This window comes from Chroicocephalus ridibundus, chromosome 3 (genome assembly GCF_963924245.1).
Source record: "Chroicocephalus ridibundus chromosome 3, bChrRid1.1, whole genome shotgun sequence".
Lineage (NCBI taxonomy): Eukaryota > Metazoa > Chordata > Aves > Charadriiformes > Laridae > Chroicocephalus > Chroicocephalus ridibundus.
The window spans coordinates 116849842-116875054 of NC_086286.1; the positions used below are offsets into that span (position 1 = coordinate 116849842).

General features: G+C 39.4%; 1 protein-coding gene across 2 annotated transcripts; it reads left to right on the forward strand.

The window, feature by feature from the left end:
* The first annotated feature begins 7 nt into the window (after positions 1–7).
* GEN1 (GEN1 Holliday junction 5' flap endonuclease) lies at positions 8–23864 on the forward strand. Of its 2 annotated transcripts, XM_063330521.1 has the most exons (15): positions 16–135; positions 1645–1742; positions 5185–5382; positions 7151–7337; positions 9544–9720; positions 11355–11465; positions 13918–13991; positions 14553–14644; positions 15449–15599; positions 15716–15752; positions 15853–15933; positions 17432–17562; positions 19335–19396; positions 19972–20115; positions 20337–23864. In XM_063330521.1, exons 3-15 carry the CDS (start codon positions 5222–5224, stop codon positions 21791–21793), a joined length of 2865 nt encoding a protein of 954 aa, XP_063186591.1. In that variant the 5' UTR covers positions 16–135; positions 1645–1742; positions 5185–5221; the 3' UTR covers positions 21794–23864. The 2 variants fall into 2 exon arrangements, with proteins under 2 accessions (XP_063186592.1, XP_063186591.1); XM_063330522.1 differs by lacking the exon at positions 1645–1742 and having other exon boundaries at positions 8–135.
* Positions 23865–25213: the final 1349 nt, after the last annotated feature.

Below are 25213 nucleotides of genomic sequence, written 5' to 3' on the forward strand. Positions count from 1 at the left end.
GCGGAGACACTCATTGGGGCTCTGGAGCGGGCGAGTGGGATTGGGGGTTTCGTCTCTCTTCCTTTGCTCTGCCGCGGGACTTAGCGGCTGGGCCAGCTCGGGTTTCTCTGAGCCTTTCGGGGCTCAAACCGGGATGTAAGTTTCTACTAATCCCCCCCTCCTCTGAAGCCGCCGTCGCTGAGGGGACGTCGGGGGCCTCAAGGCGCCTCGGCTGGGCGGCCAGGCAGGCAGGCAGGCAGGGGGGGAGCGTTGCGGGAGAGCAGGCCCCCAGCCCCAAACGTGGAGTCAGGCCTGCAGCCCTCTGAGCGGGCAGGGAGAGTCCTGCAGAAGGCTCTTCGTCTCGCAGCCCGTCAGGGAAGCGGCTCCTTCTTCCCCTGCGGTGCAGCGTTTATCTCTCGCTGGCGTCGAGGCGGGAATTTTAAATGCTTGTGTTCAAGATGGCAGTGCGGCTTGATACATCGTTGTCAGGCAACTTCTCGGTTTTGTTTTCATCTCAGGGAAAAAAAAACAACGTAGGAGGTTGAGGGATCTGTACGTGCTGAAGCACAGCACGCCACTGAGGCGCTCAGGTTCATCGGCAAAGCTGTGCCGGGTGCTGGGGCATCGCAGCGGGGCAGAGAGGGAGTGGGAGAGTTGTTAAAAACGTGTTGTGGGCTTTCGTTTTTTCACTTTTTTCCCCCCTTTCACCCCTCTCTGCCGCCTTTCTCTTTTTAGAGGTCTCTGAGTCAGATATAAAGCATATGCTTGTCAGTCTTTGCAGGTTACCTTGGCAATGAGTGAAAGTGTATTGGTATGAATTAAGCTTCAGCATTAAATCTCTTCTGTCGTTATTTATAAGCAATTGGCTTACTTTTTCAGCTGTGAAACTTCATAGAGCAGAATATAGTCCTAAAGTACATTTTATAAAACCTAAAATCTATATAGCTATAGCACATACTGGCCCAATGAGAAATCGAGAAGGTTTTGTGTAGGGTTTTTTAATTTATATTTTGTGACAATGATCTTATAATAGGATGATGTCTTCAGTGATTTGTAAGTATATCAAAAAAATTAGGTTCAGTCTCCCTCTTTGGAAGTTACCATCTCTGTAAGCTGATTGGAGGCTTTTGATGAGTGAAGCTCCTCAACAAAATCGGAGTAGACAGATCACTGCTATTAACAGTAGTAGATCTGTTTGTATGCAGGATCCAGATCTAAATATTTTATAGAATACGGGCAAAAAAGCAAAGACTGGTAGGTCTTACAGGCTTTCATAACTCAACCTTAGATATATGTTGAATGGGGATAAGGAAAGCTTCTGTCCTCAAATAACAATACTTTGTTACCTGATAATGAAAAAAAAATGGGGTTTGTTTGTAGTTACCAAATTTTTTATACTTTTTTCTTTATTATTTGTAATCTTACGGAATGCTAAGTGTTTGTAGTGTATTTGTCTTTCCTGTTAATCGTTCTTTCCTGTAAGTACCATGTGATATTCCATAACAATATTTAGTAACCAACTAACACAGTTTTTTAAAAAATTTGTATTGATACAGACTGACAGGAACCAAATGATAACATCAAAAAAGACATCTTCCTTTTTTTGGTAGGTGTTCTCTTGTTAAACTCCATTGAACCTGAATATCACACTTGTCTTTTGCAAAGGTTTGGATGCCTTTTATTAGCCTCCCCTGTGCGTCAGGGAAATTGATCATCAATTGATGCTTAGGACGAGTGGCCTAGATGAATGGACATCTAGTAAGGTGGGTAGATAACTGGTTGAAAGACAGAGTTCAGAGGGTCGTGATTAGGGGCACAGAGTCTAGTTGGAGGTCAGAGACGAGTGGTGTTCCCCAGGGGTCAGTACTGGGTCCAGTCCTCTTCAAGATAGTCATCAATGACCTGGACGAGGGGCTAGAGTGCACCCTCAGCAAGTTCGCCGATGACACAAAGCTGGGGGGGTGGCTGACACACCGGAAGGCTGTGCTGCCATACAGAGAGACCTGGACAGGCTGGAGAGCTGGGCAAAGCGGAACCTTGTGAAATTCAACAAGGGCAAGTGTAGGGTGCTGCACCTGGGGAGGAATAACCCCATGCACCAGTCCAGGTTGGGGGCTGACCTGCTGGAGAGCAGCTCAGTGGAAAGAGACCTGGGAGCCCTGGTGGACAACAAGATGACCATGAGCCAGCAATGTGCCCTCGTGGCCAAGAAGGCCAATGGCATCCCGGCGTGCTGTCGTGGTTTTGGCCGGATTGGGCCATCAGAACGACAGATGGCCCTCCCCCCACTTTCTCCTCAGAGAGGAGAGGAAGAGATAAGGAGATTTACGAGTTTAGAAAAAGAACTAAACTACTTTAATGAAAATAATAATAAATTTAAAAATAGCAAATAATAATAGAATAATAAAAATTAAAGGAGGAAAAAAAGTATACGATATATACAAAACGGTATCCAGCTCCCAGGATGACGATCGCATCACCAGCAGAGACAGGGAAAGTCCCAGACTGGAGTCAGCAACGGACAGGAGCTGAATTCCAGAACTAGAGTCAGGAATGCTCGGATTGGGATCAAAGGCAGACAAACAGACAGGGTCCTCCTCAGATGTCGGCCATTGAAGAAAAAGCAAGCCAGAGCAGCCTTGCCCCTTTGATCCCTCAGCTTTTATACTGAGCGTGACGCAGATGGGATGGAATACCCTGTTGGTCAATTTTTGGTCACCTGTCCCATCTGCTCCTCCCTGCAGGTGGGACCCTGCTACGCTTCTCCACTTCTGACCCTCTAACGGGGTAAGCAGTGAAGTTAGCTGACCTTGGTTGTTACAGCAATAAGTATAAGCAAGAGCCTCTGTGCATACCAATCCTTGGTATAATCCGGCTTTACTACTCAGAGTGAACAGTTCCTGAAAAATATGCTGTTAATTTCAGATTTTAGTCAGTTAGAAGAGGCCAAGCTAAAAAGTAAAATTACAAATCAGAAAGTTGGTTCTGTTTTACCTTAAACCAGGACAGGTGCATCAAGAAGAGTGTGACCAGCAGGTCGAGGGAGGTCATTGTTCCCCTCTACTCTGCCTTGGTGAGGCCACGTCTGGAGTACTGTGTCCAGTTCTGGGCCCCCCAGTTCAAGAGGGACAGGGAACTGCTGGAGAGGGTGCAGCAGAGAGCTACCAAGATGATGAGGGGACTGGAACACCTCTCTTATGAAGAAAGGCTGAGGGATTTGGGTCTCTTCTGTCTGGAAAAAAGACGACTGAGGGGGGACCTTATCAACACTTACAAATTCTTAAAGGGTGGGTGCCAGGAGGATGGGGACAGGACAAGAGGTAATGGGCACAAACGTGGGCATAGGAAGTTCCACCTAAACATGAGGAGGAGCTTGTTTACTCTGAGGGTGGCAGAGCTCTTGCACAGGCTGCCCAGGGAGGTGGTGGAGTCTCCATCTCTGGAGATACTCAAAACCTGCCTGGACGCATTCCTGTGCGACCTGCTCTGGGTGACCCTGCTCTGGCAGGGGGGTTGGACTAGATGATCTCCAGAGGTCCCTTCCAACCCTGTGATTCTATGATGATTCTGTCATCCTGGACTTCAAGAGATTATGCCATGTATTTGCATGTCTTATTTATATTTTTAACTCATTTTATGTGCTTGAGGTATAACAACAACAGAAGCAATACATCATACCCTATATGCCTACAACTAAAATCAGGTTGAGTGATTGAAGTAGTTGAAGAAATGGATGAGAGAAATGTGATTTTTGTTGAAAGTAAATCTTAACATTAGAACTTGATTTAAAACAACCTGCAATTCCTGCAGTGTCAGAAATCATGTATTATTGATTAGCTGCCTTGCTTTAAAACGGTTCTAGAGTATAACACAGTGCACCCTACAAAGACAGGCTTGCTGTTCTGACGGACTGTGGTGGTAGTAAATGTGGAAGATTGCTGAATTTAACGTGACTGTGTTCACTAGAGGCCACGAGGTGGCATAGCTCCTCATGTGTCTTAAGCAGATTGCAGAGCCCAGGTAGCTGGCTCCTCTAGTCAAGAATTATTGAAATAAGGGTTTTATTTTATCTGAGTATACGGTAGTTTCAAAATCAGGATGAAATAAATAGAAAACGTTACAGATTTTATTTGCTTTTTATCTTCTGATACTGAGGGAGAAAAGGAAAAAGTGGAGAAATGCATGAGGCAAACTTTGTACTGTAAGACAGTGCAGGAATAGATTGGTGTTGTGAGGGGGAAAAGCACAGTATGTGTTAGAGGCCTTGTGTAGAAGTGGCAAGGTGTGAAAACCAGAAGAATAATGAAAAAGGAAAGAAGGAAAGGAAGAAAATTAAATCCAGTAATGGAGAAGCATGGAGAATACTTAAATAAAAGACAAAGAAATATACTACCTAACAGGTGTATATTTTCAGCTGTCGTTCATTATAGGTGGTGCCAGTAACACTATAGCAAAATTAAAATAGTAAAAATATACACAGTGGCGTGTTTCTGCATGTTACAAACATCAAAATGTTTGTTGGAAGGGACTTCTGGAGGTTATCATTGCTGACTCCCTGCTCAGAGGAAGACTTCTACCCGTATTGGATTAAATCAGCCAGACAGTATGCTGGCTGGATGTTGCAAATCTCCAAGAATTAATATTCTGTAACCTCTTGGCAACCAGTGCTGCAGTAGCCTCTGTCATTTCTTTCCTGAAGTCCAGCTTGAATTTCACAAACCAGAATCTGTGTATCTTGGAATACTAAGGAGAGTTTAATTTCCATCATCGTTGTAAATGTTCCTCAAGTAGCTATAATCTACTTCTGTTTGAACAGAAACATTTTAATGTGAATTCTGCCACTTCAGGGAGTAATTCCCTTGAGAGGTGTGGTTTTTCTTTGTTTTTAAATGAAGCTTGGATTGTGTGTATGCAAGGAACACGAGACCCGCAAGTGAATGATTTAACTTATTTTTTTCTGCCCAGCTGAGTTTGGTTTTATTTATGTTCAGGCTATTAGCAATGAAAATGTACAGTCCAAAAAAGGTATTGAGTAATAAACCATCTGTGAACCAGAGTCACTACACAGTTAGAAGGCTTGATTGCAAATGTTCTTGGTTCATAAAAGTAAAATTGATAATTACTAAATATTTTCCGAACCTCACATACATATGTCCTACTTCATGTTATATTCTGAAAGTATTTTATTTTGCTTGGTCTTCACAGCTAAAATCTTCATGCTGACACCGAAGAAGCTAGAACAATGGGAGTGACTAATTTGTGGCAAATCCTTGAGCCTGTGAAGCAACCTGTCAACTTGAGCAGTCTCAAAGGAAAAACACTGGCTGTTGATTTAAGTCTGTGGGTTTGTGAAGCACAGACTGTTAAAAAGATGATTGGAGTAGTTACCAAGCCACATCTGAGGTATGGTATCCATATAAATTGTTGTAGCCAAAAGCCTTGGAGCTGTGTAATTTAGGTATGATACTTATTCTAAATTTAAGACTACCTCTGAAATTCATATGACTGTGTCGTTTTGATTCTGTTATTGTTCTTTGTGCTACATGCATAAGGGTTTTGAAGTGAAGACTCAGTCATACTGGCTGAATTCAACTTAATGCTTGGGTGCAAATAGAAGTTCTTGGGCCCAGCCTACTTTGTCTCAAGGCCTCAACTGTAGATAAAGATGAGATGAATGTAAGCAGAACCATGTTTGTCTTACTGTGGTATAGCCCTATGTGATATACAGATTATCAAGGAACACAAATCAGTGTGGTAATTCCTATATATTTCTGAGGCTGTGTGATGGAAGGTGATATGAGAGTTTCAACTGTTTATCACAGCAGTTTGGATGCTAGTCAGTTCAGAGCATGCTGAGTCGTGCATGTTCTACCCTGATCTGGCTTATAAATTAAAATTCTATTTAGACTCCATGTTGAATTAAATGGGTTTAAATAATTCTTCAGGCTTATGAACAACCTTGGAGAATACATATGTTTTTAATTTAAATGAATCACATACTTAAGGGATGAGCAAGTATAAGCAGCTGTAACTTTAAAGCACTGTTTTCTGCAAATGATGCTGACAAAAATGAAAATATATACAAATTTTCATAAATGATCTGTTATTGGTTAGCTCAAGAATACTGAGTTACTAGCTGCCGCTAGATGTTCCTGTGTCTTCTGTTGAATTCAGTTGATATGAAATATCATCATCATCTGGGAATAATTTCTTAAAACGTTATGCTCATGATGCTAAGTGGGTAATTAACTAAAACTTGAAGCATGACCAAAGTCATTACTTCCCTCTGGTAGGATGTCCTGTGTGCAGTGGAATGGAAGCATCAGTCCAGATCTCTTATGCAGTCTTTCCAAAGCAAGACAAAGGGATGAACAGATTTCTACCAAAAAAAAAAAAAGTTTTCAGGCAGTTGGAAATTAAATTGTTTTGCTAAGTATTTTAGAGAAACTTACTGTAAGTGATTGATTTTTATATCATTTTGTGAAAATAGAACTAGCCTCGAAAGATCACCTTATCCTTTTTTACCAACAGCAAATGTACAAAATTTAGTCTAGAACAATGGTCTCTCCATGTCAGTTGAAAAGATATAAATGTTTGGGCTATTCTTTTTGAAAGATTGATCCTGGAATTACTAGAAAAAAAGCATATTACTGCTCTCTTTACCAAATAGTTGTTATTGCTGCCTTGCAAAATTCCACCCATCAGTGATGCTGGTTTGCATATGAACTAAATTGGCATGGTAATGGTATCTGTGAGTCTGTCTAATATCACAGCATTCAGTCACTTCAGAATATGAGGTACATGTATTGATAGATTTTTGGATTAAAATTTGATCTGAAAGAATCAATGTGGATATGTGTTTGGAAGCAGGCTTTGGATATTGCATGTTTTTTTAATGAGCCTTTTAAATTTTTTTACACCTAAAAAAGATCTTTCTTGTCCTTATGTGGTATTTTCTTGGGAATTTTGTAAATATGTTACAAATTCATAGTAAAACAACTTCAACCAAAGACAGGGATATCGATAAGTTAGCCTGAGGGTGAGGGACTCATAAAAGGTGGAGAGAAAGCTAAGTTTGTTTCTGGGGTAGGCTGAGGAATATAAGGAAAACCTCTAAAGAAATCAATGTTCGGTAATTCTGCATCTTATGGAACGCTTTGCTTTATTGCAGAAATCTATTTTTTCGATACTCTTTCTTGACATCAATGGGAATTAAACTAGTTTTTGTCATGGAAGGAGAAGCTCCCAAGTTGAAAGCAGACACTATGAGCAAGAGGAATGAGATGCGCTATGGACCTTCAAAGAAAGTTGGAGCTGCAAGAACCGGGAGATCTTTATTTAAAGCAATTTTAAAAGAGGTAAGTAATTGAGGCCTGTGTTTAAGTATTTTTAATGTGATAGGAAGAAATCTTAACAACATAAAATAAAAGAACTTTAAAGAAATAATAGTTACTACACAACAAATTTCAACAGTAATTGAGCTTTGAGGGAATATATGCCTTTGAAATTGGGCATTACAGCGTCTCTTAATTGTTTTTGTAGAGGGGGTTAGAATATTTTCGTTTGATGTGTTCTGTGCATGTAATGCTGTAGTGAGCCACAGTCATAATTGGGTGTTTATTACAGAAATTCAACTTTCTTGTTCTTTAATGGTGTTAGTATTCATACTTAATTTTTTTCTAGATTGAAAAAAAATGTGTTGTGTACCTATGTACACTAGCTAAGCTAGTGTGTTTTTGAAGTGGTACACAGAACTGTTTTGTAAGCTAGATCTGTGACTGGGTAGCTGTATAGCTAAGAGGATATACTTGTTGAAGCCTACTGGATTAGGCTAAAAGGAAGACTTTTTCGTATAACTGGTTGAGACATCTCTGGGTGCAAAGACCTCCCGTTCAGTAATTTTTGTTTTTCATTCATTGTTGCAGATATTTAACCATTTAACCAGAATTTTATGAAATAGAATTTATAGATGCTCATGGCTTCAACAGGTTGAATGTATTAATTCATGTTTTATTCTTGAATTCTAAAAGAAATTATTTTCTCTGAAATTTATAAGAGGTATATATCAGTTTGTCTTAGAATCATAGAATGGTTTGGGTTGGAAGGGACCTTAAAGATCATCTAGTTCCAGTCCCCCTGCCATGGGCAGGGACACCTCCCACTAGACCAGGTTGCTCAAAGCCTCATCCAGCCTCGTCTTGAACACTTCCAGGGATGGAACATCTTCAGCTTCCCCGGGTAACCTGTCCCAGTGCCTCACCACCCTCACAGTAAAGAATTTCTTCCTAATATCTAATATAAATTTCCCCTCTTTCAGTTTGAAACTGTTACCCCTCATCCTATCGCTACACTGCCTCATAAAGAGTCCCTCCCCATCTCTCCTGTAGGCCCCCTTTCAGTACTGGAAGTTCATTACATGGTCTCCCCGGAGCCTTCTCTTCAGGCTGAACAACCCCAACTCTCTCAGCCTGTCCCCGTAGGAGAGGTGCTCCAGCCCTCTGATCATCTTTGTGGCCTTCCTCTGGACCCGTTCCAACAGGTCCATGTCCTTCTTGTGCTGGGGACTCCAAAGCTGTATGCAGTACTCCAGGTGGGGTCTTGCAAGAGCAGAGTAGAGGGGTACGATCACCTTCTTTGACCTGCTGGACATGCTTCTTTTGGTGCAACCCAGGATGTGGTTGGCTTTCTGGGCTGCGAGCATGTGTTGCCGGCTCATGTTGAGCTTCTTATCCACCAACAGCCCCAAGTCCTCTTCAGGTCTGCTCTCAATCCATTCTCTGCCTAGTCTGTATTTGTGTTTGGAACTACTGTGACCCAGGTGCAGGACCCTGCACTTGGCCTAGTTAAATCTCAGGAGGTTCACACAGCCCTACTTCTTGAGCTTGTCCAGGTCCCTCTGGATGGCATCCCTTCCCTTCACCATGCCGACTGCTGGTGCCACACAGCTTGGTGTCATTGGCAAATTTGCTGAGGCTGCACTCGATCCCACTGTCCATGTCACTGACAAAGATGTTAAACAGCACCAGTCCCAGTACTGCCCCCTGAGGAACGCCACTCATCACTGATTTCCACTTGGACGTGGAAGTGTTGACTGCAACCCTTTGAGTCTTATAATGTGATCCAGCCTTACTAGGGCAACAGTACTGTACTTTCATGCTTGGTATTCTCATGGAGTCTGGTGTCTGTTGAAAGATGTCTGTGCTAGCCCAGTATCACTACTTGAGTAAACAGTGTTGTTTTACAAAGATAAATATTACTTTGTTACTCTTATTTTGAAAACATCCTAAATATCCATTTAAAGTGTAAAGATCTCTGTGAACGAGTAACCATTAGTCATGCTGTCTTCAAGTCCTGTAACTAATACTTTGCTCTTAGTTGGATGTTTCTTTTGACTGTTATGGTAAACTATATTTCCCCTACAGTGGTGCTTGTATTAACATAGTGTTCTATAGACAGTGCAACGGTAGCAGTTTTTGTATACACTTGTGTCTGAGAAAACACATACTAATAAGTGGATGTAATTCAGCATTTAGTCTCTCTTTCCTTTTGGATTCCTTCGTTTAGTGTCTTGAACTGCTGGAGTGTTTAGGTGTCCCTTGGGTTCAAGCAGTCGGGGAAGCAGAGGCAATGTGTGCCTACCTGAATGCAAAAGGACACGTTGATGGCTGCATTACCAATGATGGAGATGTCTTCTTGTATGGAGCTCAAACAGTTTATAGGAACTTTGCCATGAATGCTAAGGTAACGTATCTCATCCCATTCTCACCCTCTCTTTAGACTCTTCCCAAAAAATGTAAATAGAAAGAAGAGACTTGAAACAATTACTTAGATGTTATTGCATTTACCCTCTAGTAGCTGGGTTTATTTAAAATAGTACTTTTAAGACAGGAACGCTGTGTTTGATTCATTAGCAATCTGTGTATTGGATGCGAGAGCAAAACAACTGAATGGAGGAACACTTAGGGTATTAGTGTCTGTGTTTGTACTGTCCTGTGATGTGTAATATAAAGCTAAGTATCAAACTTTTTTTTCCCCTTTCCTCCTCTACAGTGGAGAATTTGAGTGAAATAATTGCTTCCTATAAATTTACTGTTAGGGACATATGGGAGTGGTTGGCCTCCTGGGTCTAATAACAGTGTTCACACATTTGCATCCTACAGGTTTCTTTTATTATGAATATACTTATAATGAATACTATTAGTCTCCAATTGAACATGAATAGTGTAGGGATGTACATCTGTATAATAATCAGTTGTTGTGGTCATTCAAAAAACCAAATCAATTTATGACCTTGGGCTGAAGTGTTCATTTGTTAGGAATGCAATTTTCCAGAGCTGGTGAAAGGCAACCCCAAATTTCCAGAACTTATACTTTCTCTATAAATCAGAGAAAGGAATGCATGTGTTCTGTGTGGTGAATCTAACGAGAAAGTGTAGGAAAAATGGTATTTGGGTTGGAATTTTAAATAATGTTCATCAGGAAGACTTGTTGAGGAAATACTTCAGTAATAGGAGAAAATCAATAGAATAGGAAAAAAAAGCACTATGAACAACTAACTTTTTAAAAAAATAAAGCTGATGGAAGATGATTTGCTTTGATGGCACCATTTTTGGGTTTTGTCTTGGTTTGGTTCTTTGCTTTCATTCAACTTCCTTGTCATTTATCACCAAAAAATGAAGGTGGCCTCAATTTTTCAGGTGTACTTCGTTACATACCCGAGTCAACATCAAAAAATGGTTTATGTAGGTGTGTGTCTGTCAGGGGTATCTGTTCCAGAAAACTAGATTATTTTGGGTTGTCAGCTTGCATGGGGTTTTTGGGGGAGGCAGTGGCCTACCTTATAATTCATGTTAATCTTGATTTCATGTTCATGTGTTTGAGTCCCTCTACCCTTCAGAGTTTCAGGTGTTCCTTTAGCTCATGTCTAATATACTAGGTAACATCTTAATTATTTTTTCTTTTTTTTACTCAAGCAGCACATTAAAATGTTGACATGGATTTTAAAAACTGCAATTCCTGAGATCACTTACACAGCTACTATTACTACATAATATTAATTTTGCCACACTTTTTCTACAGGTAGTAAGCAATAAAAAAAAACTTTGGCTTATTTTAGTTTCTTTCAACAGTTGATGCTCATACTTACAACTTGAAATTCCAGAACTATAGTTATTTATGTTGTGTCCATGCGTTACATTATGAAATTTAATTGCTGGTTTTTTTATTTTTGCTATCAGACACCTCTTATGGGATAGACCCATTTCCTGCAGGTGTAGGTGAATAGGGGTGCGTAAGCAATCGCAGTTAAACGTGACTCAGGGCAGTTCCTTCCCTGATGTTACAGAAATAAAATGTATGATAATTTTCTCTTGCAGGATCCAGTTCTTGACTGTTACACAATGTCCTCTATTAAGGAGAAGCTTGGTTGTGACAGAGAGTCTTTGATTGGGCTAGCTGTTCTTCTGGGTTGTGATTATCTTCCAAAGGTAAGCAATGTAATTTTTTTTTTTATTAGGTACTTATAGTTTATTGTTTTTCAAGACAGTGTATCGAGGGAGACTTGTGCGTTTTGACAAAAGGCCGGTCAATGGATGATGATGTGAATGATGGTCCATCTTCACCAACAGTACCGTGAAGGTGGGGAAGGCCTACCTCCCCCACGTCACAACCACCTCCACGAAGAAGAAAAGACAGGTTATAGTTGTAGGCAACCCCATTCTGAAGGGAGCAGAAGGTCTGATATGCTGCCCAGACCCTCCTCTTAGGGAGGTCTGCTGCCTTCGTGGGGCCCAGATTAAGGACATCACTAGGAAACTTCCTAGTCTAGTACAGCCCTCAGACTCTTACCCATTGCTGCTCTTTCATGTGGGTGGTGATGAAGCTGCAACGTGTAATCCAAGGGGGGTCAAAAGAGATTTCAGGGCTTGGGGATTGTTGGTAAGGGAACCTGGAGGACAGGTGTTTTTTCTCCTCTCTCATCCCAGTTGCAGGCAGTGACATTGAAAGAAACAGATGGGCCCAGTCTATTAATATGTGGCTCTGAGGCTGGTGTCACCACCACAATTTTGGGTTTTTCGGTAGGATAGAGTGTGAAGAGCTGTCTTGGAAGAATACCCATGAGCAGGTTGAAAGCCTATGGGTAAGAATAAGAGACAAAGGTAACAAAGGGGACCTTGTGGTTGGTGTCTGCTGCAGGCCACCTGATCAAGGGGAGCCTCTTGATGAAGCCACCTTACTCCAGCTACAGGAGGCATCGCAGTTGCAGGCTCTTGTCCTGCTGGGGCACTTCCCCACCCCGACATCTGCCGGAAAAGTAGCACAGTGAACTGTAGGCAGTCCAGGAGAGTCCTGGAGTGCATCAGAGATAACTACTTAAGCCAAGTAATAGACATCTACACCAGAGGAGAGGCAATACTGGACCTGACGCAAGTGATCTGATTGGAGACAGCCTGGGCTGCAGTGATCATGCACCGGTGGAGTTTGCAGTCCTGAGGGATATGGGTCATGGGAATAGTAAAGTCAGGACCATGAATGTTAGGAAAGCAAACTGCCAGATCTTCAAGGAGTGAGTCAATAAGACCCTCTGGGAAACTGCCCTCAGGGACAAGGGAGCAGAACAGAGCTGGCAGATCTCTGAGGACGCTTTCCTTAGAGCACAACATCTCTCAATGCCCAGGTGTAAGCAATCAGGAAAAGAGGGCAAGAGACCTGCATGGCTGAGTTGAGATCTGCTTGTCAAACTAAAGGGCAAGCAAGAGATGCACAGGCAGTGGAAGCAGGGTCAGGTATCCTGGGAAGAGTGTAGGGACGCTGCCCAGTTGTGTAGGGGTGGGGTCAGAAAGGCCAAGGTGCAGCTGGAGCTGAACTTGGCAAGGGAATAACAAAGAATAATAAGAAGGGCTTCTATAGGTATGTCAACCAGAAAAGGAAGGTCAAAGAGAGCATATCCCCCTGAGATGAGTGAGACTGGCAAACTGGTAACAAGGGATGAGGAGAAGGCTGAGGTACTTAACAACTTCTTTGCCTCAGTCTTCACTGGCAACCTCTCTTCCCACACCTCTTGAGTGGATGGACCTCAAGGCAGGGACTGAGGGAGCAAAGTCCTTCCCACTGTATGAGATCAGCTTTGCGACCATGTGAGGAACCTGAACATACAGGAGTCTATAGGACCTGACCCAATACATCCCAGAGTCCTTAGGGAATTGGCTGATGTAGTTGCCAAGCTACTGCAACATGTTGCCCAGAGAGGTGGTAGATGCCTCATCCCCGGAAGGATTCAAGGTCAGGTTGGACGGAGCTCTGAGCAACCTGATCAAAGTGAAGATGTCCCTGCTCATTGCAGGGAGATTGGACTAGATGACCTTTTCTTTGTCACCTCGCAGAATTGATTTTGCATAAGCACTTGAGTTCTTCAAATATTAAAAGTTTCTGTTGTCGTAAAGCATCTCTTTTCTGTGAGTGAGAGCTTTTTGCTGGCTTTCTTTTGTCTCTTAAGTTCCATCCTTTTGACTCTAAAATCCAAAAGATCTGTCTTTGTCTTGTCTTTCCAAGATAATTCTGAAAAAACTGCTCTCTGGCAGTTAGCTGGCAAGAATCTTATCAGTATTTTATAGTGTTGTCCTGTTGCAGATACCAAGGAAAACAAAACCTCTTTTCTTATTATTTTCTACTACCTTCTTTCTCTGCCTTGTTTTATCTGAGCTGCTATTGACCATAAGAGCATTTTGTGCAGCTTGTGCATTACGCTGGTAGTACGGCTGTAATCTGCCACCTTTTCTGACTGCAGAACTTGGTCAAAAGTTATTTTTTCTCAATTTATTCTCAGCGTATGGGATCATTTTTGTCAGTTGTCTCATAATGTTATGAAGGCAGTTTTTATTAAAATCTGAGTACTTTCTGTTTGTCATTAAATAATGTTTCATATTTCTCTCTCTATAGGGCGTTCCAGGAGTTGGTAAAGAACAAGCTTTAAAGTTAATTGAGACTTTGAGAGGTCAAAACTTATTGCAAAGGTAAAGTGAAAACTTAAGTTGTGTGCTGAAGTACTTTAAGTACTTTGATTTTATTCAAAGACTTGATGGTATGTACTTCAGCTCCAGGACAATGTTTGTAATACTTCATTTGGGGAGGGGAGGGGTAAGGGGGAGATGACCCCATTCCTTACTGTATATTTGCTAAATGAATTCCTGTTTTGCTAGCCCAAGCTTCTTAATTGTTTTAAATGCTAGCTGACTCCTAGCTCTTGTGCTAGCAGATGTATGTTGATATTTGGAAAGGAAGTCATAAAGACTGATGAGAGACTTTTTTGCTGATTTTTTTTTTTTTTTTTTTTTTTTTTTTAATTAGGAGGTGAATCAGGACATGAGCTACCAAATGCTTTCTGTGTTTGTTATCATAATGTCTGTGTCAATACTGGAAATCCAACAATCATATAATATACTTTAAAAATACCTTTTTCATAAATCAGAAAACTCTTAGAAGCCTGAGAAGTATTAAAGGAGTGTTTTTCAGTATTTTATTTGAAGTATGAAAGTTAAAAATATTTCTTAATCCTTTTAATATCATCCTTTTAGGTTTGAGCAATGGAAAGAACAATTCCAGTACGGTAATAATCCACCTTTGGTTGTTAAAAGGGTAACTCACTGTTCTGAGTGCCATCATCCAGGTCAGTGTGAAAAGCGCTGGATTTTATTTTTAGCCTAATTGTTTACTTTTTCGTTCTAGCTGTGTGGGGTGGGGTGGGGTTTTTTTGTTTGTTTGGGTTTGGGGTTTTTTTATGACTAGCATTAAAAATTGCTTTTGTTGTCATTCAGCTTCTGGACTATCTTCACGTTTTCGGTATACAAATATTTTTGAGGCTGGGGACTACCTTTCTTCAAATGTGAAACTAGTTTATAGCAGATGGAATGTCATCACAATGCTGTTGTGTGATCCCAGATATTTGCCTTTTTATCATTATCAATAAAGTATGCATGCTATACTGACAAGCAACTATTTCTTTAGTTGCCTGAATTGATCTTGCATCAAGAGGACTGAATCCATTAGGGTTTTGCTGCAGTCTTTTCTTAAAAGAAGTTAATCTCAAGGAACCTCATTTTGGTAGCAGCTTTCATTAGTGAACTCATTTAAACCCATCACTTGGAGAAGAAAAAGCTTGTTTCAAGTATGTTACTTATGTACATTTGACAAGATGTCACAGACTAATTCTGTAGTTTTTTAGGTAATAAAGTATTTAGCATAAGGTCTGAAACTGTTGGGGAAAAGTCTGAAAAAAACCAAGGTTCCTTGTATTTGTCAGTTTTCACTGTAAATATATAAATACAGCTAATGCACTCAGGTCTGCTTACAGCTGCTTTTCATGTCAGATTCGTATGTGCTCTGAGCTTTGTATTTGTACTATTAGCTTTGTATATTTGGAGATTTTTGGAAACCTTTTTTCTGCTTACGCTTTGTGCATCTGCTTCTGTAGGATCTTACAAGGAACATGAGCACAATGGATGTAAATTCTGTGAAAGCACTAGATCCTGCAAACCCAATGACTCCAGATACTGCTGTCCTTGTGAATGGCATCAGTTAGAGCGAATGAAACAAGCAAGTGCAGTGGAGGACAATATCAGAAAGTAGGAAAGTCTTGAAATTGAACTGCTTTTCCCTGCGTTTGTATGCAGGGTGAGCATTTAAATTCTGCATCATTTCTGTTTCTGTTCAGTTCCTAACGCATTTGTTTTACCTGCAGAAAAGCTAACAGTTGTGAGGGCTTTCCATTCTCTGAGGTAACAAACAAGCCTATTTAAAGATAAATCTTTTTAATCTATTAACTGAAATCTCAGATTTCTGCCCTCTCTTAAACTGTCTCTCTTGTTTTATCTCAAGGTTATCCAAGAATTTCTTGTAAACAAGAATAAATTGATCAAGATAAAAGAATGCCAAAGGCCAAATTTATTGTCCTTTCAGGTATATAACAAAAACCTGTATATTAAGCTCTGTAGGTTTTTTGTTTATTAGTAAGGAAGGTATCTGATAATTTTTATCTTCATTGGTAATTTTACTGAAAATAAGAATTAAAGAATCTTGCTACAACTTCTTAATAAACTTCATTTTTTGAAAGCCTAAAATTGAAGACTGAAAAAAATCAGTTGATGTAAAAATGTATGTAGAAAAGTGGAAGAAAGAGAACTTGGAAAAAAGGTCACTTGCCATGTTTTTCACTGTTCAGTATTACTAGATTGGGTTGCTGAGTGCTGCATAATCTGTATAGTGTATGAAGTACTATATGGTTGTATGGCATAATATATGCATCTGGGATGTTACCTTTTTTTGTTTTCACCCACCTTTTATAAAGGTATTAGCAAATACAGCTACTGTTTTCGCTCATACTTGTTTCATACTGACGCAGTGCATATATGGTGACTTTGGGTATTAGCAGGTCATGATTGTGGACTTTTTTTTCAGTGATTTTGTTTTGTTCGTTTTCTTTTGGGTTTTTTTTTTGTATCTTTGAGATAACCAGCTTCTGTATATAACAAGCAGAGTGTCTTTTATTCTGAATGTTGCCTGTTTTCCCAAAATAGCAGAATTTTCCCAAAAATTCTCTTGCGTATCGAATAGAATACACTATTTCAGTTGGAAGTCACCTAAAATAATCATCTAGTCCAACTGCTTGACCAATTCAGGGCTGGCCCAGTTAAAATTTGTTATTAAGGGCCTTGTCCTAATGCCTCTTAAAACAGACTTGGGGCATCGACCACCTCTCTAGGAAGCCTGTTCCAGTGTTTATCACAACATTGCCAGCTTTCAAGTTCAGAAGCCCTTTAATTCAAAGTGCACAAAGCTCGAAAGGGGTCTAACTTATTCCTCTATCCATAGAAAAAAAGAATAAATATCCCAGGAGGCTTTGGGGGTTTGTTTTATGTGTGTTTGGGGTTTTTTTTGGGGTGGATGGGCAGCGTGTTAATATATGTATGTTAGCATTGTTTTCTAAGAATGATATTTATTTGTTCTTTATTGGTGAAAGCAGATCTTTTACAATGTTTCATTTTTCCAGGACTGATGACAGTGTGATAATTATGTACAGCATAGTAGACTGCTGTTGAACAATGCAGCTTTAATGAAAATCCATGGTCATCCTTCTCTCACATGCAAAATATGTAATTTTCACAGCTCCTTGCACAGCTGATCTGAATCTGATCAGGAGTTTGGCAACTGTCTTATCCCACCTGCTGCCACTACACAGCTGTTCCTTTGGCTTATTATTGACAGCTGATGAATCTGCTGTGTTATGGATGACTGTTCCCTCCCTTGTCAGTGAGATGCCATCAGGCATTACACTAATGTATAAAAGCATTCTAGATGTTTTAAGTATTTAGTCCTGTGTCCCTGCTACATAGCTAAGCATGATATCTAACAGAATAAGAAAGTTTTAAAGTTTGGGGTGTTTTTTTTATACTAACAGATCTTTGCTTCTGAGAAGATGGAATGGAACAAACATTACGCTTGTAAGAAATTGTTAGCGCTATTGACACATTATGATATGATGCAGAGAAAATCTGGAATCATTGATTCAAAACAACTGCAGGCAATACGGTAATGTAGTTTGATTTCTTGAACTTAATATGTTTACTTCTGCTGCTGGATGAAAATTGAGTTTTCTTTTTTTTTTATGGAAATATAATAGTTTTCTTCCATCTCCGTTGCAAGCTTTGTGCTCATTTTGAATAGAGGTAAAAATTCAGATCAGTACACCGATCCTTACACTACCACTGCAAAAAGTAATACAATTAGTAGTTTCTTTTCATTCTAACTGACAATGCCTGCTTTTTCCTATGTTTACTTTGTGTTCTGTTTCCTTGAATCTGTACGTGAGATTTAGCATTACAGGTTTGATCCTCTGCTCAGGTTCTTAGCAGAAGTTTAATTGGCTTCTGTGATCCAAAGTAAGAGCCTAGGCTTAGAAATGAGCATCTGCAGATTCAGTCATGGTCTCTGATTTCTTATCAGACCTACCGACTGTCATTGTGTCTGATGGAATCATTGGCTTACGGTTCTATTCTGCTACCCCTTCTTCTCAAAACAACAGTTTCATTCAGGATGGCTGCATTTAGGAATATAAAAAGGGCCAAGCCAAGTATCCTGCTACTAAAAATGAATATGCAGAGGAAAAAAAAACAGGATAAGCATGTAAGTGCTTTCCCCTAGAATATTTTCCCACCACCCAGGTTTCTGTTACCCAGGGGTTTTCTGAGCCAGAATTAGTACCTTCTTATTTTATCAGCCCTCAGTGTATTTTTTTTTAATGATCTAATCTTTCCTAAACTTCTGTAAACTTTTAGAATCTACAGTGTCTGTTGGCAAATCTAAACTTAACTTCACTGTGTGAAGGGAATCGTTATTTTAATTTTAGTATCTGATGATTTTGTTTCCCAAATGAAACCCAAATTCTTCCCCCCCCAAATTCTTGTATTGCAGGGTTAGTGGTTTTTTCATGTTCCTTGATGCTGTTCAAGATTTTTATAGACCTTAACTTTGTGGGACAGAAGAACAGTCAGTAGTAATGTGATAGTATCTCTTCTGGGTTTAATGTGTTGTAATCTCTTAAATTATTATTTGCAGAGAAGCTGTTCTATTCAGTGGTATCTTTCAAAAGAGTGGAGAGACTGGTTGGGAGCTGCTTTTTAAATGGGTTGGCTAGATAAATTGACCAGCATTTACCATGATGAATGAATTAATTGACATCCTCTGTTTATAACACTTTCCAGTGTTTCAAGAGTTTAAAAGACAGATCACGCGTGCTCTAGATTTCTTTTGTTAACAAGTGTTTAAAAATGCAGTAATGATTTACAGGAGCCTCTTCACATGTAGGAACCTATTAAACTGATGTACAGATAATGTTTTTAGAAAAATCTCATAAAGACTGATTGTCCCTGCGCAGTTCATGTTTTATCTTTCTTCATGCTCTCATGCAAAAGATATAAACGACCCTGTCTGGTCATTCAGAAAACCACTGTCCATGGCAACAGCCTTCTCGGTGGCTTAGTTGAAGATATCAAACTGATGTTTGTAGGAGTCTGCGTTATGGTTGTCTGCTGCAGAATAGTTTTTTGACTTCTTGTTACGCTCCTCTGAGCAGTATCATTTAAAACAAAAAAAGTTTCAGAATTCAAATCCAGACACAAAATTTTGCTGTATAACTTAGAGAAATAGTGTATTTTTTTAAAGATGTAATAATTTTACTATTACAAGAATATTTTTACCTCTAAATCCTTAAAAATTAGGGTACTGATTTATTTTAGGTAACTTAGATTTTTCATTTCCTGTTTAAATGAAATAACTTAATGGGCTTTTTCTTGTTTTTACAGGATAGTCAAGACACGTGTTAAAAGTGGAATTCCTTGTTTTGAAATTGAGTGGCAAAAGCCAGGTTGGTCTGGTTTCTATGTACATTGTAGAACAAAACAGTTCATAGAAAAAGAGAAAAGCATGCTTTAAAGAGGAAAAGAGTTTAACAACATTATGAGGAAATGAAATGTGGGTGAGATTGGAAACTTCTATGGAAACGATAGAAAATGTGCATCAAACTTCACATACTCTGACAGTAAAAGCAATGTTTAAAAAAAAAAAAAAAAATTACCTAGAAAGCAAGGGACTTGGTCTTCAGGTACTTTTTCTGGTACATATTAATAAGACCTGGGCTCTGCATTTGGTATCTTTTTTCACTATGTACCCAGAGCTGCGACTGTTTACTAGCTAGACATTTTTCTATGGTGACAGAATTCTACCTTTAGTGTGCCTGTTTGAGCCAGGAGACTGGCAAAGAGGAAAAAGACTTGACTTGTAGCTAAATCTCAAACATTGTACTATTGACCTTTTCGCATACCTTCCTTGTACTCAGATAAATCTTTTATTCTTTGTTTTTCTTATTCCCTGCTTTGAAATGTGTGTATATATACGCCTAGTGTATATACATGTCTAATGTACAGTCATTAATTTTTTTAGAGCATTATGTTGATGCAGAAGATGAGCCTGCGGAGTTGTTTGTAGTCACAGTAGAAGAGTCGTCTTTGTTTCAGGCTGCTTATCCTGATCTCGTTGCCCTTTATCAAGTAGAAAAGTCAGACGTTATGAAGAAGAAACAGAAAAGTAAGTCCAAAAGCTTATTTCTTAGGAATTTAGGGGTCTTGTCAGAATACAAGAAGCAAAAGCAACAAACATTTCTCCCACTGTTGAGCAATACCGTGTTTTGTCAAGATCAGGTATCTTGCAGGGGCTGTGCTTTTCTCTTACCATTTTGTACTTTAGCACTAGGAAATCTGAACCGTGTTTAATATGACATTTTGATATGCCCTTTTTATTTTTTTCAGACAGGAAAGACAGACCAAAAGAAAAGGAATTACCGAAAGTTTATGATGAAGTTAGTGATCTTCTGTCTCAAATGAATTTAAAATCTAGATGTGAAATTCTTCCTGTGCAAGACTCCTCATCGGATATAAAAACTCCTGCAGAAAATCAGATACACCAGAGGAGTACTGAGTCAAAAGATCTAGTACTAGCTACAGCTTCCTGCATAACGACTCTTCAGACACCAGCATCAGCAGCTGCTCTTCCTCCAACTGCATCGCCTTACTCGCTCTCACAGAGTATGTTCGCTGACTCATCTGTATTGGCAGCACAACTTACTGAAAATTCAAGGATATCATCCCCTTCGTCTGTAATAGCTGGTCTACAGCTGAGCAGTATTGATTGGGAAGCAACCTCCTTCAGCACTTCGTCAGCCCGTGGGGGTGATACCCATGATCCAGCAGCTGAGTTAACCACATACATAAAAGACTCACATGCACTGGGTCATGAAACAGTAAGAAACAGCTCGGAATATTCTGATGCTGCGCAGTCTGATCAACATCATTCTGTAATTGATTTGATTTCTGATGATGCTATGGGTCAGATTGAGAAGTGGTCTTTAAGTGAGCGCATACTTAAGAAGACTTCCATTCCATCAAAGCCTTTGTTGTCTGAAGGTGTAATGCAACTGGAGTCTTTGAAACATTTTAAACAAACAAAAGAAACATTGCATCATGATAAAGATTATATCTCTTCCTCATGTCAGTTAAATAAACTAGTGCAGGAAAGTAAAAATGTGCTATCAGAAGACTGTTCAAGGGAATCCAGCGTACACATTTATCAACATCAGTACAAAAAAGCTGACAGCCTGGATGAAATGATGCAAAAAGACCGTAATTTAAACAGTTCAACACCTCTAGCCCTCAGTGGTAAAACAACAGAGACTCTGCATCCGGGGTGTGAAGTGCCTCCAGTGTCTCAAAAGCCAGCAGACATTGTAACTGGCGGTCACATTAAAAAAGCTTGTACTCAAACTACTTGGAAAAGTTCCTTTAAAAAGAGTGTGTGTCAGAACAGATATTCTTCTAGTGAAGACAGTGATGATGATAATATGAACAAAAAACAGATTTATAAGCAGCAGAACAGTCAGCTGAACCCTGGTCAGTTTAAAAAACGTTTCACAAAGGAAAGGAGTGATGCTGTTACTAGCAAAAGAACAAACAGTGACTCAGCCCTTTTAATTAAAGAGGAGAAGAAAAAGAGCAATTTAAAAAAAGCTGGTAATAGTTTGTCATTGCAAGTATCTCCAAAACCATCCTCTGTCGGGGAAGTTAATTGTTTCCAAAGTCCAGAGCAACCGTTTGAGAGGTCAGGTTCTGGTCCCACGCAACGAGCGGAAAGTGCTGTTCCGGCTTTCGCATGGGCAGACAGTCCCCTTCCGCTGTCTGAAAGACTAAAAAGAAGAATCAACATCAATTAGGTTCTCCATAAAATTCTGATGACAATTAACTTTGAACCTTCTGCTCTTACAGAGTTTTCTTCTCAAAGCTTCTGCAGCGTGCTCTGTCAATTTTAAGTAGCCATAGTTTTGATGAATAAGAAGTGCTCTGAAATACTGCATACTGGTGCTAAAGTTCGAAACGAAAATGGTAGCAAAAGTAACAAATACCGCATTATAGGGAAGTGCCAGTTATTCTGGACTTGATTACGTTCTGAACTTGATACATATGCATCAGGATATCGTATACAAGGGAGCAAGGGGGTTTATTTACGAAATGGGAAGGTTTTTTCACAGCCAATTGTGAGGATGTGTGCAGCTATTAGTCCTTCTGCTTATAAAACCAGACTTATTAAAATAGTGCCTGCGCTGCAGTTGGGTATTCTTAGTCCGACAAAGTGATACAGTTCTTTCCAGCTGAAATTTTCCATTCTGCTCCACTAACTTAATTTTGCGAGTTTTAAAATGGATTTTCAGTTCCTGGGATGCTGGTGGTGTTGATTATCTCTGAAGGACCAGATAGAGGCACACAGCAGATGTACCTTGCAGGGTAGCTAAATTTGTATCTGCCATGCCCTATAATAAACTGTTCTTTGAGTGTGTGCATCTTCCAAAAAATGGAATAAGCCACATAAGGATATTCTGGGTTTATAGCTGTCACAGCTAGTATTTAAGGAAATTTTGATGGCTATTTTAACCAAACATTTGTATTTTGGAGCGGTTTTTTTTTCCTTAAAAATCTATATAATAGATATAGATAATGCAGTCTGTAATTAGCCAAAATGGTAGTTTCTTGTTTTCCTCTGTGGGCAGATGGAGAAAGTTTATTTCCAAATAAGAAATGTGTTATGGAAAGGAGCAGAAAAAATCCAAAATATTGGAAACTTATTTTCAGTTTTGAAGATGGTCTGTCTCTTCTGGAGACTTGTAGCCACCCATCTGATGTGAGAGGTATGAATAGCTAGAAAATTAGAATTGCTAAGCAGAGTAAGAGTAGCAGTCACCTGGGGACCATAAATGGAGAGATTCCTTATGCAGTGGTCAGTAGCGGAGAGATCAGACCATTTTTTGTGGAAAATTATTTTTTTTTGGTTATGTATGAGTCTTTCCCTTGCTGCAGATTTTTGAATACTACGAGTTGTAATCAAGAGTTTGAATTTTCATTAATAAAAAGGCTAACGTCATGTAAATAACCTCACTTACGTTTGCTCACAGTGTATGAGAATGCTCTCTTTTTTTGAAGGAATCATACAATTTCACCCACGGTGTGGGGGTTTTGTGTTTTAGGCTTTTGTTTAGAATCAGGGGCAAGAGAGGCTTTTGGAAGGTTTTTTGTTTGTTTTCCAAATCTGGCTGGGCCGACGGCTTTAATGAATGATTCACTGAAAATACTGTGCCAGAGTTATGATAAGTTCATGTTTCATGGATGATGGAAGCCAGAAATAAGATATTAAGAACTGCAGAGGGGAAAAAAAAAAAAGATACTATGTTGCTGATTTTTCGCTACAGATAAATCTGGTCTCACAGATACAGTTCAAGCATGAAAAGCAGAAAAATTTCCATTTTTTCATTTGCACTGCATCTTAATTTTGTACAAGTTTTCTACCAGTACTTTAGAAGCAGCAATAAAAGTGAAAACAACTGTATAGGATGCCCTCTCTCATTGCAGCAAATAAACACAAGAATGTTTATCATTGGGGGTGACTGTTACTTGAATTAAACTTGTTATTTGTTACAGAAGGGAAATTACAGTTTTTAAAGTGTTTTGATTTCTCATCTTTCTGCAATTTACTCAGTATAAGGATTAGGGATGATTTTTCTTCTTTGGAAGTGTTTTTACTGTGCCAAAGCTGACTGTTTTGCAACCTCTCGCACTCGTGGAGAAAATGTTTAAATAAATTGTGTGGGTGTAACAGATAACTTTCTTCTGCGGGAAATACTCCTACAGGGTTATGTTAGACTGGCTGTAAGTGTAAGTGAATGTGATGCATCAGCCTGATGACCCTGACTATATTTTCATTTATCATCTATCCTAGTCAGCCCAAAGAGGCTGTATCAGGGTGCTTCATCTAAAGTAATAAAACTATACCTGCTCTGGGGATGGGGCAAGTAAAAGATGCATTGTTTTTCAAATACTTTTCTGAAAGTTTTTCTGTAGAAGAAACTGTACCAGCCCGAGTGCTTTACCTGGGTTATCACGCCTGATGTCGGCATCCCTCTAGCTTGAATCTTTCCTGCAGAGACATAGGGCAGAATGCATAGGTTCTTGCTTATCAGTGTAAATATCATTATTTCCACTTATAAAAAGAATTAAACATCCACTTAGATGCAAATCTATGTAGCATTGCTTAACAAAGGGATTTCCTGTGATTGTAACTTACTATTTGAGGTCCATGGGGAATCAACCAGAAAGGAAAATAAATACTGTTTACATGGTATATATACATAGAAAGCTACAAAAAATATAATGTAAAAAAAACCAAAACCACAACCCACCTCTTAGTTTCTATATTAAGCTATACACGCTCTTACATTTTTCATTGAAAGATATTACTGAAATACTTACTAGCACGTGTGAACATGCTAACTAAAGGAAAAATTCATTTTCATTGCATTTACCAATTTCTACTTTATTGATAAAATTGATGAATTTGATAAAACTTTTGCTAGTTAACAGAGAAATTTCCTAATTTGAGAAGGGGATTATTTATCATTGAGGCTTTGCACAGACTTGGTTCTGTGCTCTTGCGTCAAGAAAGAAGCTTGGAAATAAAGTGGTGAAAGAGACGAATGGCAGCTGTTACTTGAGACAAGATAAAGCCTTTTCATGTCTAAAAAGGTGTTAAACCCTGCCGAATTATGTCGGCAGATAAAAGGAAACTGTGGTTAGAATATTATTGAGAGTTGTTATAAACCTAAGTGCTACCGACAAAACAGTAAACTCAGCGCTAGATTTAGCGCTTTTTCCTTCAGGAAACAAAACACTTTAACTTTTTCAAGAAAACAAAATTACGATGGGTGACAGAACTGCTCTGTAGTTATCTTGCTCATGGAGCCTCCATCGTAGCTACTATCAGCACTGAACTTAGTTTAACTTAATAAGATTAATCACATATCAAACTTTAAAAGTTCTTTAAACCCAAGCCTTGTCTCTACCCACCACCCCAATTTCCTGTGGTGGGCTTGGAGAGATTTTGTCACTTCCAAGACTGAACGCAACTGGAAAAAGGGATATAACTGAAAACTTTCCTCCCTGAAAACAGCTATGTATGCTAAAATTCCACCTGATGGATATTTAAAGTGAAATAGCTGCCTGACTAAAATATGATAGAAAAGAAGCTAACCAGAGATATTTTTAATGCCAATACAGTGTAGAAATAGCTGTTCCTTAGCATTTGTGTT

What these genes read in the sequence shown, in the direction of transcription:
- GEN1 (XM_063330522.1), top strand. Translation starts at nt 5,222, where the DNA reads ATGGGAGTGACTAATTTGTGGCAAATCCTTGAGCCTGTGAAGCAACCT. An exon ending in ACTTTGCCATGAATGCTAAG is followed by an intron (nt 9,721 to 11,354) that starts GTAACGTATCTC and finishes TTTCTCTTGCAG; the next exon opens with GATCCAGTTCTTGACTGTTA. An exon ending in AATTGAGTGGCAAAAGCCAG is followed by an intron (nt 19,397 to 19,971) that starts GTTGGTCTGGTT and finishes TAATTTTTTTAG; the next exon opens with AGCATTATGTTGATGCAGAA.